At 41.1% G+C, this 12,985-nt stretch overlaps 1 protein-coding gene across 3 annotated transcripts in view; it reads left to right on the top strand.

Moving 5' to 3' along the window:
- Positions 1 to 12,985, top strand: part of SH2D4B (SH2 domain containing 4B) — a 100,991-nt gene that overhangs the window by 22,343 nt on the left and 65,663 nt on the right. For 2 of the 3 annotated variants that reach the window (XM_078345441.1, XM_035267820.3), the window contains exon 2: positions 11,554 to 11,713. In XM_078345441.1, the coding sequence (XP_078201567.1) occupies positions 11,554 to 11,713 (160 nt within the window). Of the gene's footprint in view, positions 1 to 11,550; positions 11,714 to 12,985 lie in introns of all 3 variants that reach the window. The other variant, XM_078345442.1, reaches the window with a different exon arrangement.

Raw genomic sequence — 12,985 nt, 5'->3', positions numbered from 1 at the left:
GCCCTGCGTGCATTAGGTATTTGTCCTAATGCTGTCCCTCCCCTTGACCCCCACCCAAAATATACCATTTTTTAAAAAAGGTTTTTAAAAGCGATGTATCTGTAAAAGAGACGTAACTCTGTTGTTCAAACCTATTTTCTTGCTCTATGGTACTATATTTTAAAAATATACCACACTTTATCGATCTGTTTTTATTTGTTGTATATTTATGTTGTCTCCATTTTTTAATATTTTGAACAATGTATTTATTAACCTTCTTATTTAGGCTTCTCTAGGCAAATTTGCAAAAAAGCCATTGAATTATTTAACTAAAACTGCTATTCCTTGGTAATAATGAAAAGCATTTTTGACTTTACTAAATATGGCCAAATATTTTCAAAATGGTTATATCTGTACCTTTCCTTATCAGTTTGTAAGAACTAATGTTGCTCTAGATCTTCTCCAACACTACCATCAGACTTGTTCATTCTTTCCAATCTTGTAGGAATGTGTGCACTTGTTTTAATATGAGTATCTTTAAGTGGTGGTGATGTTAAGTATCCTTTAATGGTTTGTTAACTGTCTATGTTTTCTTTCCTGTGATGCTTGTTTAAATCAATAATCTGACAGGAATGTGTTACGCTGCAAACAACAGAAAATCTAATCACCAGAGACTTCACAGTATGATTATTTTCCCCCACCTAAAAAAAAATCTGGAAATAGATAGTCCTGGGCCGACTTAGTGGCTCTATGATATTAATATCTCTGGCACTTCTTTTTTATTTTTTTTGAGATGGAGTTTCACTCTTGTTGCCAGGCTGGAGTGCAGTGGTACAATCTTGGCTCACTGCAACCTCCGCCTCCCGGGTTCAAGAGATTCTCCTGCCTCAGCCTCCCCAAGTAGTTGGGATTACAGGAGCCTATCACCATGCCCAGCTAATTTTTTGTATTTTTAGAAGAGATGGGGTTTCACTAAGTTGGCCAGGCTGTTCTCAAACTCCTGACCTCAGGCGATCCACCCGCCTCGGCCTCCCAAACTGCTTTGATTACAGGCATGAGCCACAGTGCGGGCTGACACGTCTGGCTCTTCTTTAGTGATCCTCAGATGGTGGCTTAGCGTTTGGGTCTGCAGTGGCTATTGTGCTTCCTGACATCACATCTGCTCTTTGGTATGAAGAAGAGGAGAAAGAAAGCCTGAGTGGTGTCGACATCAGGACAGCAAAATGTTTCCCACAACTCCCCGGTAACCTTCTATTTACATTCATTGGTCAGAACCTTGTCACTTGACCACCCTTATCTGGGAGACTGAGAAAATGAGAATTTTAAGCAAGCATATTGCTGTCTTGATTAAACTCAGAGTACCAGTAACAAGGAGGCAGTGGAGGGAGGGATAACAGGTAGTAACTAACAGCATTTACCACGATATCTGTTGCACACTTTTTTTTTTTAAATAAGGCTATTCATTATTTTTCAATTCGTGAATAGAAATTATTTATATATTCTTAGATAAGGTTTTTCTTTTTTTTTGGAGATACAGTCTTGTTTCATCACCCAGGCTGGGGTATAATGGCATGATTATAGCTCACTACAACCTTGAACTCCTGGGCTCAAGCAATCCTCTAGCCTCAGCCTTACTAGTAGCTGGGACTTTAGGTGCACATCACCACACCTGGCTACTTTTTTTTACATTAGCCAGGGGGGGTCTTGCTTTGTGACCCAGGCTGGTCTTGAACTCCTGGCTTTGAGCAATTCTCTTGTCTTAGCCTTTCAAAGTGCTGGAATTATAGATAGGCCTGAATCACTGTGCCTGGCCAGGTTTTTTTTTGTTTTTTGTTTTTTGTTTTTTTAGTTTTATTTAGAATTTTATAAGAAAATTAAGCTCTGTTATGCTGGTAGCGATTCTCAAAGTGTGGTTCATGAATTCGTGGGTTCTGTGAGGCTTTCTTGGAGATCTACAAGGTCAACACTATTTTCACAAAAACACTAAGAGGTTATTTACTTTTTTTTTTTAAATTTGTACTAATAATGCAAAATTAATAGTGGGTGAATCTTCTGGAACCTTATTGGTAGTAGTCATTGTATTTTTCACCATCACACACTCACAATAAAATCAATAATGGTTTCACTCATTGGTGAAACAGTAAACTTCATATTGTGTGTCAAAATGGGAAGTATGCATCAAGTGTTTCTGTTGAAAACTGATGTATGATGAGTGTCTTGAGAAAAGCATGTGTGATTGTTTAAGTTACTTGCTGAACTAGCCTCTTTATTCATGGGACACCATTTTTACTTGAAGGAACACTGACAGACAAGCTATATATGTTTTTTTCAGATTTGGGTATTCGAAAATAAAATGAATCTGTCACTTCAAGGAAAGCAACTGATAAAATTCATGCCAATGATAAAAATTCAGCTTTAAAGGAAAAATTAAAATTTTCTGAAAATTTGTGTCTGCCACAATGGGCTTATTAGTTTGCACCTACATAATGACTTTTCTTATAAGATTCATGGTGATATTTACAAAGATGACTTTTCAGATATTGCAAAATAAAATAAGTCAGTGTTTGGAAGATCTGTTTGACTCAATGAACCAATATTCTCCAAAGGACCAATGAGTAATGTGTCAAAATTATGCATAGGTAAAAGATTCATTCAAAGTGAAAAACAAACCAATGGATTTTCAACTTATTTTGCTTTTTAAATATTAAACTTTTTATTTTGAATTAACTCTAGACTTGCAGAAGTCTAAAGTTAATTGCAAAGTAGTTCAGAGAATACCTTTATACCCAGATTCCTTTTATGGTAATACGTTATGTCACTAAGGTTCCCTGGTCAAAACTGAGAAGTTAACATAGCTAATGACTTTTAATACAACAAAGTACAATAAATTCATTGATATGGTTTCAGATACCACATTGCAACTAACATTTAAGAAACTACTACTTGTTTGAGTTTTGATGTAGTATCAGAGATTATCTGAAAAAGTGATTCTCTTTTCTTTTTTCTATCTATATAACTGGGTTAAGTCCAGTTTTTCAAAATATACTTCAAACAAAATTATAGGAGCAGATATGAGTAATCCAGCTGCTTTCTATTAAGCTGGGCATTGAATAGATTTGCATAAATGTAAAGCAAGCCCACTCTTCCAATTTTATATATATATATATTTAATTCAGAAATCTTCTAATCCCCCTCCATGCCCACAGCCCCCATGCCCTAGTAACAACTTTAAAAAATCCCACATATGAGTGAGACAATGTGGTATTTGTCTTTCTGTGCCTGGCTCATTTCACTTAACATAATGTCCTCCAGGTTCATCTATGTTGTCACAAATGAGAGAATTACCTTCTCTCTCTCTCTCTCTCTCTCTTTTTTTTGAGACAGAGTCTTGCTGTTTCTCCAGGTGCCAGGCTGGAGTGCAGTGGCACAATCCCAGCTCACTGCAACCTCCGCCTCCCGGGTTCAAGCATTTTTCCTGCCTCAGCCTCCCAAGTAGCTGGGACTACAGGCATGCGCCACCACGCCCAGCTAACTTTTGTATTTTAGTAGCGACATGGTTTCACCATGTTGGCCAGGATGGTCTCGATCTCTTGACCTTGTGATTCTGCCACCTCAGTCTCCCAAAGTGCTCACAGGCATGAGCCACCGCACCCAGCCGAATTACCTTCTCTTTAAGGCTGAATAATACTCCGCTGTGTACAGGTAAGTCCTCACTTAATGTCACTGATAGGTTCTTGGAAACTGTGACTTTAAGTGAAATGACAAATAAAAAAACCAATTTTTTTCTCATAAATGTTTTAACAAAATGACATTGAATGAAATGCCATTATTTGAAAACTGGCTGTATGTTATGTTGCTTAAAGTCGCAGTTTCCAAGAAACTATCAGTGACATTATGCGAGGACTTACTGAATATGTACCATATTTTCTCTGTCCATTTATCAGTTTGTAATCACTTAGGCTGATTCCATATTTTGGCTATTGTGCATAACACTGCAGTGAACCTGGGAGTTCAGATAACTCTTCAGCATACTAATTTCATTTCCTCTGGATATTTATCCAGTAGTGGGATCACTGGATCCTAAGGTACTTCTACCTGTAATTTTTTTCAGGAACTTTCATACTGTTTTCCACCATAGCTATATTAATTTGTATTCCCACCAACAGTGTAAAAGCCTCCCATTTTTCAACATCCTCTTTCACATTTGTTATCTTTCATCTTTTTGACAATAGTCATTCTTACAGGTGTGAGGCGATATCTCAGTGTGGTTTTAATTTACATTTCTCTGATGACCTGTGATGCTGAACATTTTTTCATATACCTGTTGGCTATTTGTATGCCTTCATTTGAGAAATATCTATTCTGGGCCTTTGCCCATTTTTTATTTTATTTTATTATATATATATTTTTTGAGATGGAGTTTCGCTCTTGTTACCCAGGCTGGAGTACAATGGCGTGATCTCGGCTCACCGCAGCCTCCGCCTCCTGGGTTCAGGCAATTCTGCTGCCTCAGCCTCCCGAGTAGCTGGGATTACAGGCTTGAGCCACCGTGCCTGGCCTGCCCATTTTTTAATTGGGATATTTGTTTTCTTCTGCTTAGTTGTTTGAGTCCTTATATATTTGGGATATTTACTCCTGACCAGATATATGGTTTGAAAATATTTTCTTCCATTCTGTAGATTATCTCTTTGCTCTGGTGATTGTTTCCTTGGCTTGCAGAAGCTTTGTAGTTTGACATCCCATTTGTCTATTTTTGCTGTTGTTGCATGTGCTTTTGGGTTTATATCCAAAACATAATTGCCCAGATCAATGCCATGGTGTTTATGCCCTGTTTTTCAATTACATATTTGTTTTAGAATACATCATTTTTCATTAAGTATTATACAGTATATGTTTATATATGATGATTTACCATTATTTTAAATAAATAAATATTTTTAAAGTTCTCAGTTTTAACTAGGGGAAATATTGGTAGATATAACCTACAATAACAGATGTTCTTTGAAATACTCAGTATTTTTGAAGAATGCAAGGGGCTCTGAGAACCAATTATTTGATAACTCTTGTCCTAAAGAATGCATTGTACGTGCTGAGTTAACTCTCCCACAAGGCATGTAGTTGGTACTATCTATATATCATCCTTAGGAAAATTGAGAAAAGTCATTCAAATTATGTTTTATAGGGCTTATTTCCTTTACAGAACTCCAGTTGAGAAAAATTGTTCTGGATTTCTGTATGTTGGTACATATGAAATATGTTGAACTGCAATTAGTAGATAAGTCCTCTACAGATGTTAGCTGTTATTATTACTTTTATTAATAGTTGTGATCATTTGATGGTTACAGGTATTCAAATGTTTTCTCTCATTTGAAGTTTTGATTTTTAATTGTCTTTATGATGTGTTTTTTGTGTGTAGAAATTTTAAACTTTAATCTGTACTCAAACTTATCAACATTGTGTCTTGCAGCTTATTCTTTTTAGGTCTTGTAGAACAAATTCTTCCCTTCTCCAAAGTTATAATGATACGTGTTTATATCTTCTAAATGTTTTCAAGTTTCCAAGTCTTCCTTTCCACAGACACAGGAAACCACTCATGTCAAGATCACCAGTGATCTCTTTGGTGCTGAATCCAGTGTCCAGTTCTCAGCCCTCATCTCATCTACCTTGCAGCAATTGCAAGGTTCCTTTCTCCTTGCTTCCTGAAATTCTTTCTCCACTTGGCTTGGGATACTACACTCACAGGTTCTTCTCCTGCCTCACAACCCTCTCTCTCCAGGTCTCCTTTGGGTTCTCCTCTTCTTGAAGTATTAGAGTGTCTCTAATGGGGACAGTGTCCTTGGATGTCTTCCGTTTTCTACCAATTCTCACTCTCTAGCTGATCCCATCCATTTCATTGGCTTTAAATATCATCTATACACCGATGACTCAAAAAATCTATTTCTTAGCCTCATCCTTTCCCCTGAATTCTATTTTATTCAACTGCCTGTTGAATGTCTAATAAGCATCTCAAACTTAATTTAGCCAAAACAGAATATTGATATCTCCAGCCTCTTTCTTCCATGTTCCCCATTTCAGTAACATGCCATTAATTTTATGGCCTAAGCCAAACATTCATTCTATTGTTGAAAGGAAAACTTCAGCTGAATTAAATTAAAGGAAGTTAATTGAGCAATGAATGATTTGCCAATCGGGCAGCCCTCAGAATCACTGCAGATACAGAGACCATAAATTTGTTTGTGGTCAGAACAAATTTATAGACAAAAAAAGGGAAATTGGAAGTAAGGTACAGAAACAGCTGAATTGGTCATAGGTTGACGTTTGCCTTATTTGAACACAGTTTAAACACTCAGCAGTCTATGAGTGGTTGAAGTATGGCCGCTGGGATTGGCCAAGACTCAGCTATTGTTACAGGCTCGTCATCCTAAGTTAGGGTTTCAATCTTGTCTACCTATTGAGTTCGGTTAAGGTTCGTCCTCTCTGTTTGAGAGGACTCAAATAAAGAACAATGGAGTCCTTCTCAGGCCATATTTAGTTCACTTTTACACTATCTAACTATATTTTTGTACCCGTTAACATCCCCACTACTCCCTACCCCCAGCCCCACTACCCTTCCCAGCTTCTGGTAACCATCATTCTACCCTCTATCTCTATGAAGAACTTTATTTCTTTTCCTTTTTTTAAAAAAGACACATTCTTGCTTTCTCACCCAGGCTGGAGTGAGTGCAGGGGTGCAATCACAGCTCACTGCAGTCTCCAACTCCTGGGCTCAAGGGATCTTCCTGCCTCAGCCTCCTTAGTAGCTGAGACTAGAGGCATGCACCACCACTCCCAACTGAAGGACTTTATTTCTTAAAGTTCCTTATTTTTCTCAGATGACAAGAAATCTGGAGATGTGCTGCAATGGGTAATGTTAGTCTAGCTGCTCAACAAGATTGCCAAGGACCCCTTCCCTTCTATCTTTTGCTTCCCCATCCTTAGCATGTGGCTTTTATCCTCATAGCTGCAAAAGTTTTCCAGCGGCTCCAGACATCACTGCTTTATTCCCAGCAGGAAGTAGAAAGTGGGGTAAAAGAGTGAAGCATGAAGGGGTTTCTCCTGAAAACACTGATCCATTTGTTTGGAGAAGAACCTTTCACTGCAACATCAGCCTATATCTTCTTTGTCAGAAATGGGGACATCTGATCACTCATAGATGAATCACTTGCCAATGAGAATAATATTACCTGATGGGATTAGACTGTTTTTTTTTTTTTTTGAGATGGAGTCTTACTTATTGCCCAGGCTGGAGTGCAGTGGCATGATCTTGGCTCACTGCAATCTCTGCCTCCTGGGTTGAAGTGATTCTCCCACCTCAGCCTCCCAAGTAGCTGGGATTACCGGTGTGCATCATCATGCCCGGCTAATTTTTGTAGATTTAGTAGAGACGGGTTTTCACTATGTTGGCCAAGCTGGTCTCCAACTCCTGACCTCAGGTAATCTGCCCACCTTGGCCTCCCAAAGTGCTGGGATTACAGGCATGAGCCACCACCATGCCCTGCCAGATCAATTGTTATTTTTCCTTTGGGGCTGGGGTAGAAACTCTCCTTTCCTAAAAGATGGAGATCTCTGCTGCAGCCTGAACAACTTGGGGTTCTGTGGTGAGGCAGGTGTGGAGGGAGTGGTAGTGCCTGCTGTAATGGCTACCCATTTTTTGTGTTGCTTTGTCTTTTCTCCTTGCTTAGCAGGATGGGTAATTCTCTTATCATTTATTTCTACCCACTATTAATTTGAAAGTCATAATTTTAAGGAGTGGTTACTTCTCTGTTTCTATCAGTCACAATTAAATCATTAAATCGTTGTTTCTTTACTACTATATTGCTTGTAACATACTTAAAAATAACAATGCCCTCCTATATACATTTGGAGAATTACTGCTGCCTTGCACATATAGAAAAACCTGAAATTTCAGTAGATCAATATGATGGTTTATTACTTAACTGTTTCACAGTTTGATGTGAGTTGGGTAGTTCTTCCGTGTGGCTTGCTTTCAAATATTGGCTCATGGATCAGGATGCCTTTTTTCTTGAAATTCCACTGTTTATTTCCAGCTGGGTGGACAAGAGTGAAAATGGGAAAAGGCACACCAGCTGCTAATGGCCTTAGCCTGAAAGTGGCACAAATCCCTTCCCTGACATTCCGTGGATTAGAATTCAGTCACATGGCCCCACAGAACTGAAGAGAAGCTGAGGAATGCAGTCATCTGTGGGCTCAGGAAGAGACATGGAGTGGTGAACATTGCATTGTTACTGTCCTAAATTGTCATTCTGGCCATCCACACGTTTCATTCTTCTCCTCCATCTAAAGTACACCACCACCTCTTATGGCGACACCTTCAGGTCCCAGCCAGTCACTGCATCCAGCTCGAAGTCCACTGTCTCCGGGGTTCTGCACTCGTCTCTATCAGGTCTGAACGTGCTGAGAAGACATAGCATTTAAACACCTGTCACCCCTGAGGCACTATATACAGTGCTGGAGCAGGGTCAGAATACCCACTAAGGAAATGCCACCTGGAAAAGCGGAGAACATGAGAGCCACAGTCTCCAATCTATAGCATTTCTGAAGTCCTGCAGGTCAGGCTCCATGAAGTTTCCCTGCCTTGCAGTGAAGAGAATTCCTTGAGTGGACACTGACTCCAGGCTGGATGAGGCTTTTTGTCTTTGATTCCCATTGGCCTCCTCTGAAGTGAGCATTGAGATTCTCACCCTGTAGACCAGTGTAGCCTTTGCAACCTGTCTCCTGGTCATCAGACTTGGATGCTCAAGGGAAGTGGCTTCTCTTTCCTTTTGTGTCCCAGTAGCAATATCTAAAATTCTTCTTCTTTTTTTTTTTTTGACACGGAGTCTTGCTCTGTTACCCAGAGGAGTGCAATGGGATGATCTCGGCTCACTACAACCTCCACCTCCTGGGTTCAAGTGATTCTCCTGCCACAGCCTCCTGAGTAGCTGGGATTACAGGTGCCTACCACCATGCCCGGCTAATTTTTGTGTTTTTTAGTAGGGACAGGGTTTCACCATGTTGGTCAAGCTGGTGTCGAACTCCTAACCTCAGGTGATCCACCTGCTTTGGCCTTCCAAAGTGCTGTGATTAGAGGCGTGAGCCACTGTGCCCGACCAACAACATCTAAAATTCTTTTCTAGACATATTTCTCATCTTGACATTCTTCCTTTGCCCCTTCACCCCTGTGCCTCTCTGTTTCACCTAAAGGGCATCTTCCTTGAAGCATTTTGTAAAAGTAAGTGTGAGACATCACACTCTTTTTAAAATAATTTTTAATTTTTTTTTAAAGATGGGGTTTCGCTATGTTGCCCAGGCTGGAGCACAGTGGCTATTCACAGGCTCGATCCCACTACTGATCAGCACGGAAGTTTTGACCTTCTCCGTTTCCGACCTGGGCTGGTTCACTCCTCCTTAGGCAACCTGATGGTCCCCTGCTCCCAGGAGGTCACCATATTGTTGCCTAACTTAGTGCGGACATTCGATTGGCATAGCGCACTGTAGTCCAGTACTCCTGGGCTCAAGCAATCCTCCCACGTCAGCCTCCTAGGTAGCTGGGACTACAGGCATGTGCCAACGCACCTGTCGAGAGATCACACTCTTAATGTGACCATGTTAGTCTAGTTTCTCCGAGGAGCAGAGACAGGATGGGATCAATCATGCAAAGGTTTTGTTAAGAGAAATGCCTAGGAGTGAAGAAGGGTAAAGAGCTGGAGGAGGCTGAGTCATTGCAAGCTGACCTTGAGTGAAGGAGAGGGCAAGGGACAGTGGGCGGAGGTGTTCTAGGCAGCTGTGCAGTCCAGGGAACAGTTCTTTGGCAAGAAGGTGGTTGTTTCCTGGGAATGAGCCTGGTTTCCTCAATAAAAGGCTAACAGCAGCCTCTGGGAAGAAAGGCCTTAAGCAAACAAGGGCACAGGAACTGTGGGGCTTGGTCAGTGATGCTCCCTGTGGTTGAAGGTGGACAGAGCACATCCTCATGGCCACCACAAGAACTTCACAGAGCCTGACCTGCAGGTGCTGTATGCTCTTCGTCACTTTATTCACCTTAGAAGTTTTCCTACGCTCTGTCATGCAGAACCTTTAAAAATTCTATCTCTTGCAACGTGGTATATGATGAGATGCTTTTTCCAATCCTGTAACATCCCAAATTTCTGCATTTGCTCTATTCCCTTTCATTTCAGCTTGCAAAGCACTCAGTTCTTTCTTGAATTCATTTCTTTCTTTTAACATCTTGCCAAACACAGTCCTTAGCAACCAACACTTATTCCTAGTGTTCTGTTTTTCAACCTCCTCCCTTAGAATGAAAAGTTCAGAAAGCATGGGGTCTGCCTTTGAAGTTACAGTGTCTAGATCTCTAGGCTGTTCAACATCACTCACCACCCAACTGCTAAAGCAGTGACACAGAGTTTATACTTCTGTTTCAGCAGCACTCTGCTTTTGGGATACATTTTCATTTTAGTCATGTAATCAGTGGAATCTATTGCAATAGGCAAACTGAGAAATCTCAGTGGCTGAATATAGCACAAGTTTATTTATTGCTAATGTTGCAGTCTGATGTGGGCCAGGGTGGCTCAGGGCCCCAGGCTGCTTCATCTTACTCCCCCACCTGATTCCTTGTTTCTAGCCAGTGGACATGAGGGAGAGAGTGCAGAGGAGGGCCACCATCTCTTAACTGCTTTGGCCCAGGAGTGACACAAGTCTTTTCCTTCAGAGAGTGCTGCAGTGTCCCTTGATGTTCTTATATTTAAGTCCAAAGCTTGCACTGCTTACTACACAACAGCCAATAAGTTGAGAGACAAGGTGTTGGGGCAAGGAAAGTGACTTCATTTCCAAGACCCAGCAAACTGAGAAGATGGCAACTGGTGTTCTAAAGAGCCTCCTATGCAAATATGAATTTTGGGTTTCTTTTATGTTAAGGGAAGGAGGAAGAGGGAGGGATTGAAGTTGAAGGGTGACTAATGACTATGGGCATCTAGGCGGCAGTGAGGGTAAACTTCTTTATCCTTGGTCAGGTCACAGTGCTTTTATACATTTTTAACATAACATTGTTATTGTGTGTACACCCTATTTGTCTCCTGGGGGGTTAGTTTTGGGAGGGCCTATTAGCCTTGTTTTAAAGTTAAACTATAAACTAAATTCCTCCCATTGTTAGCTCGGCCTGTATGCAGAGGTAAGCAAAAGCAGTTAACCTAAAAAATATCACCATGAGGGCGGTGGGGGAAGTAAATTGGAGCTAGTCATGGTCGGCTTCCTTTTCACCGTTGCATTCTCTCTGCTGGAGACTGAAGGAGAGCTTGGCCTTGGACGTCTGCCCCTGCAGGCTGGTGTGGCTGCTGTGTTTCCCCCTAGAGAAATAGGGAGTGGGAGATGGTTGTGAACCTGCACCCAGGCCAGGGTCTCTCTGGAATTCTTTTTGTAGATGACAACGTTCTGTAGAGTGATGTGATGGTTGTATACCACTGGGCAGCTTAGGTCATTCCTTACTGATTGGAAATCAGACCTATTTCTTCCTTCTTTGTTTCTCCTTCTATTGTGAAGCAGCGAGTAACAAGCACATCCAGTGGCTCCTAGGGGAAGATGGTGAGGTCTGGGTCTGGATCATGGGAGAAGGCCCTGGTGACAAGCCCTACGAAGAGATCTCTGAGGAGCTGATTGCAGAGAGGGCACGGCTGCAGGCACAGAAGGAGGCTGAGGAGCTTTGGTGAGGGGTGCTATGGGGTGTTGGGTGGGGTCTGGGCATGGAATCCTGGAGTGGGGCCAAGCTAAGGACAGTAGGGTGTGGGTGGGAGGAAGGAGGCCCAGTCAGGCTACCTGGCTGTTTTGAGCTCTGCTAAGATCAGGTGACCAAAGCATCAGAGTCTTATATCAGGAAACCTCGTGGGCTTAAATCCTGGCTCCACCAATTAGTAGTTGGCTGATCCAGGGCCTCAGTTAACACATCTGCGATGTGGGAATAACACCCTGCTTCCCATATGGACAGAGTTTGGATTTGCTGAGACAACACATCCACAAGCTTTTGTTTGTTATCTCACTGAGTTCTCATGGGAATGGCACCGCAGTTTGCATTCATGTTTGTTATCTACTTGTTCCTCTTCGTGTAACCCGTCTTTATCACACAGGAGGAGCAACTGAACCCCAGTGACGTTTGGAGTCAGACTCCTTTCATAAACAACTTTAAGATTTTGTCACTCAACTTGGATATCCATGTGAAATTGACTTCAACATTTTTTTTTTTTCGGAGATGGAGTTTTGATCTTGTTGCCCAGGCTGGAGCGTAGTAGTGTGATCTCGGCTCACTGCAACCTCGACCTCCTGTGTTCAAGCAATTCTCCTGCCTCAGCCTCCTGAGTAGCTGGGATTGCAGGGGTGCCACCACCGTGCATGGCTATTTTTTGTATTTTTAGTAGAGATGGGGTTTCATCATTTTGGCCAGGCTGGTCTCAAACTCGTGACCTCAGGTGATCCACCTGCCTTGGCTTCCCAAAGTGTTGGGATTACAGGCGTGAGCCACCACGCTGGCCTTAATTGATGGCATTTTAACTGAAAAATTCTAAAATCATGTAAACAACACTGAAATAAAATAAAGAACAATTCATACCCACCACCTAAGATAACCATAGTGAATGCTTAGGTAATACATGCTTTGTAAATTGTTTTATTCACACCTTGAAAAATTGACTAATGTAGATCCAAAATGCTACTTAAGATTGCTATATGGTACAGGCATTTATTATATGATATAGGAAACCCAACTTATTGGTCTTATTGATGGACATTTGAGTTTTTTTTTAATATTATAAAAAATCCTCTGACAAGCATCTTTTACATGCATTTTTGTTTTATTTACTTACAAATTTATTATTTACTCATTTTTTTTGTTTTGTTTTGTTTCTTTTTGAGACAGGGCCTCACTCTGTTTCCCAGGCTAGAGTGCAGTGTCATAATCAAGGCTCACTGCAGCCTTGATCTCCTG

Source organism: Callithrix jacchus, chromosome 12 (assembly GCF_049354715.1).
Source record: "Callithrix jacchus isolate 240 chromosome 12, calJac240_pri, whole genome shotgun sequence".
Classification (NCBI taxonomy): domain Eukaryota; kingdom Metazoa; phylum Chordata; class Mammalia; order Primates; family Cebidae; genus Callithrix; species Callithrix jacchus.
The sequence above is the reverse complement of the archived record's forward strand: the minus strand, read 5'-3'. Positions and strand labels throughout refer to the sequence as shown.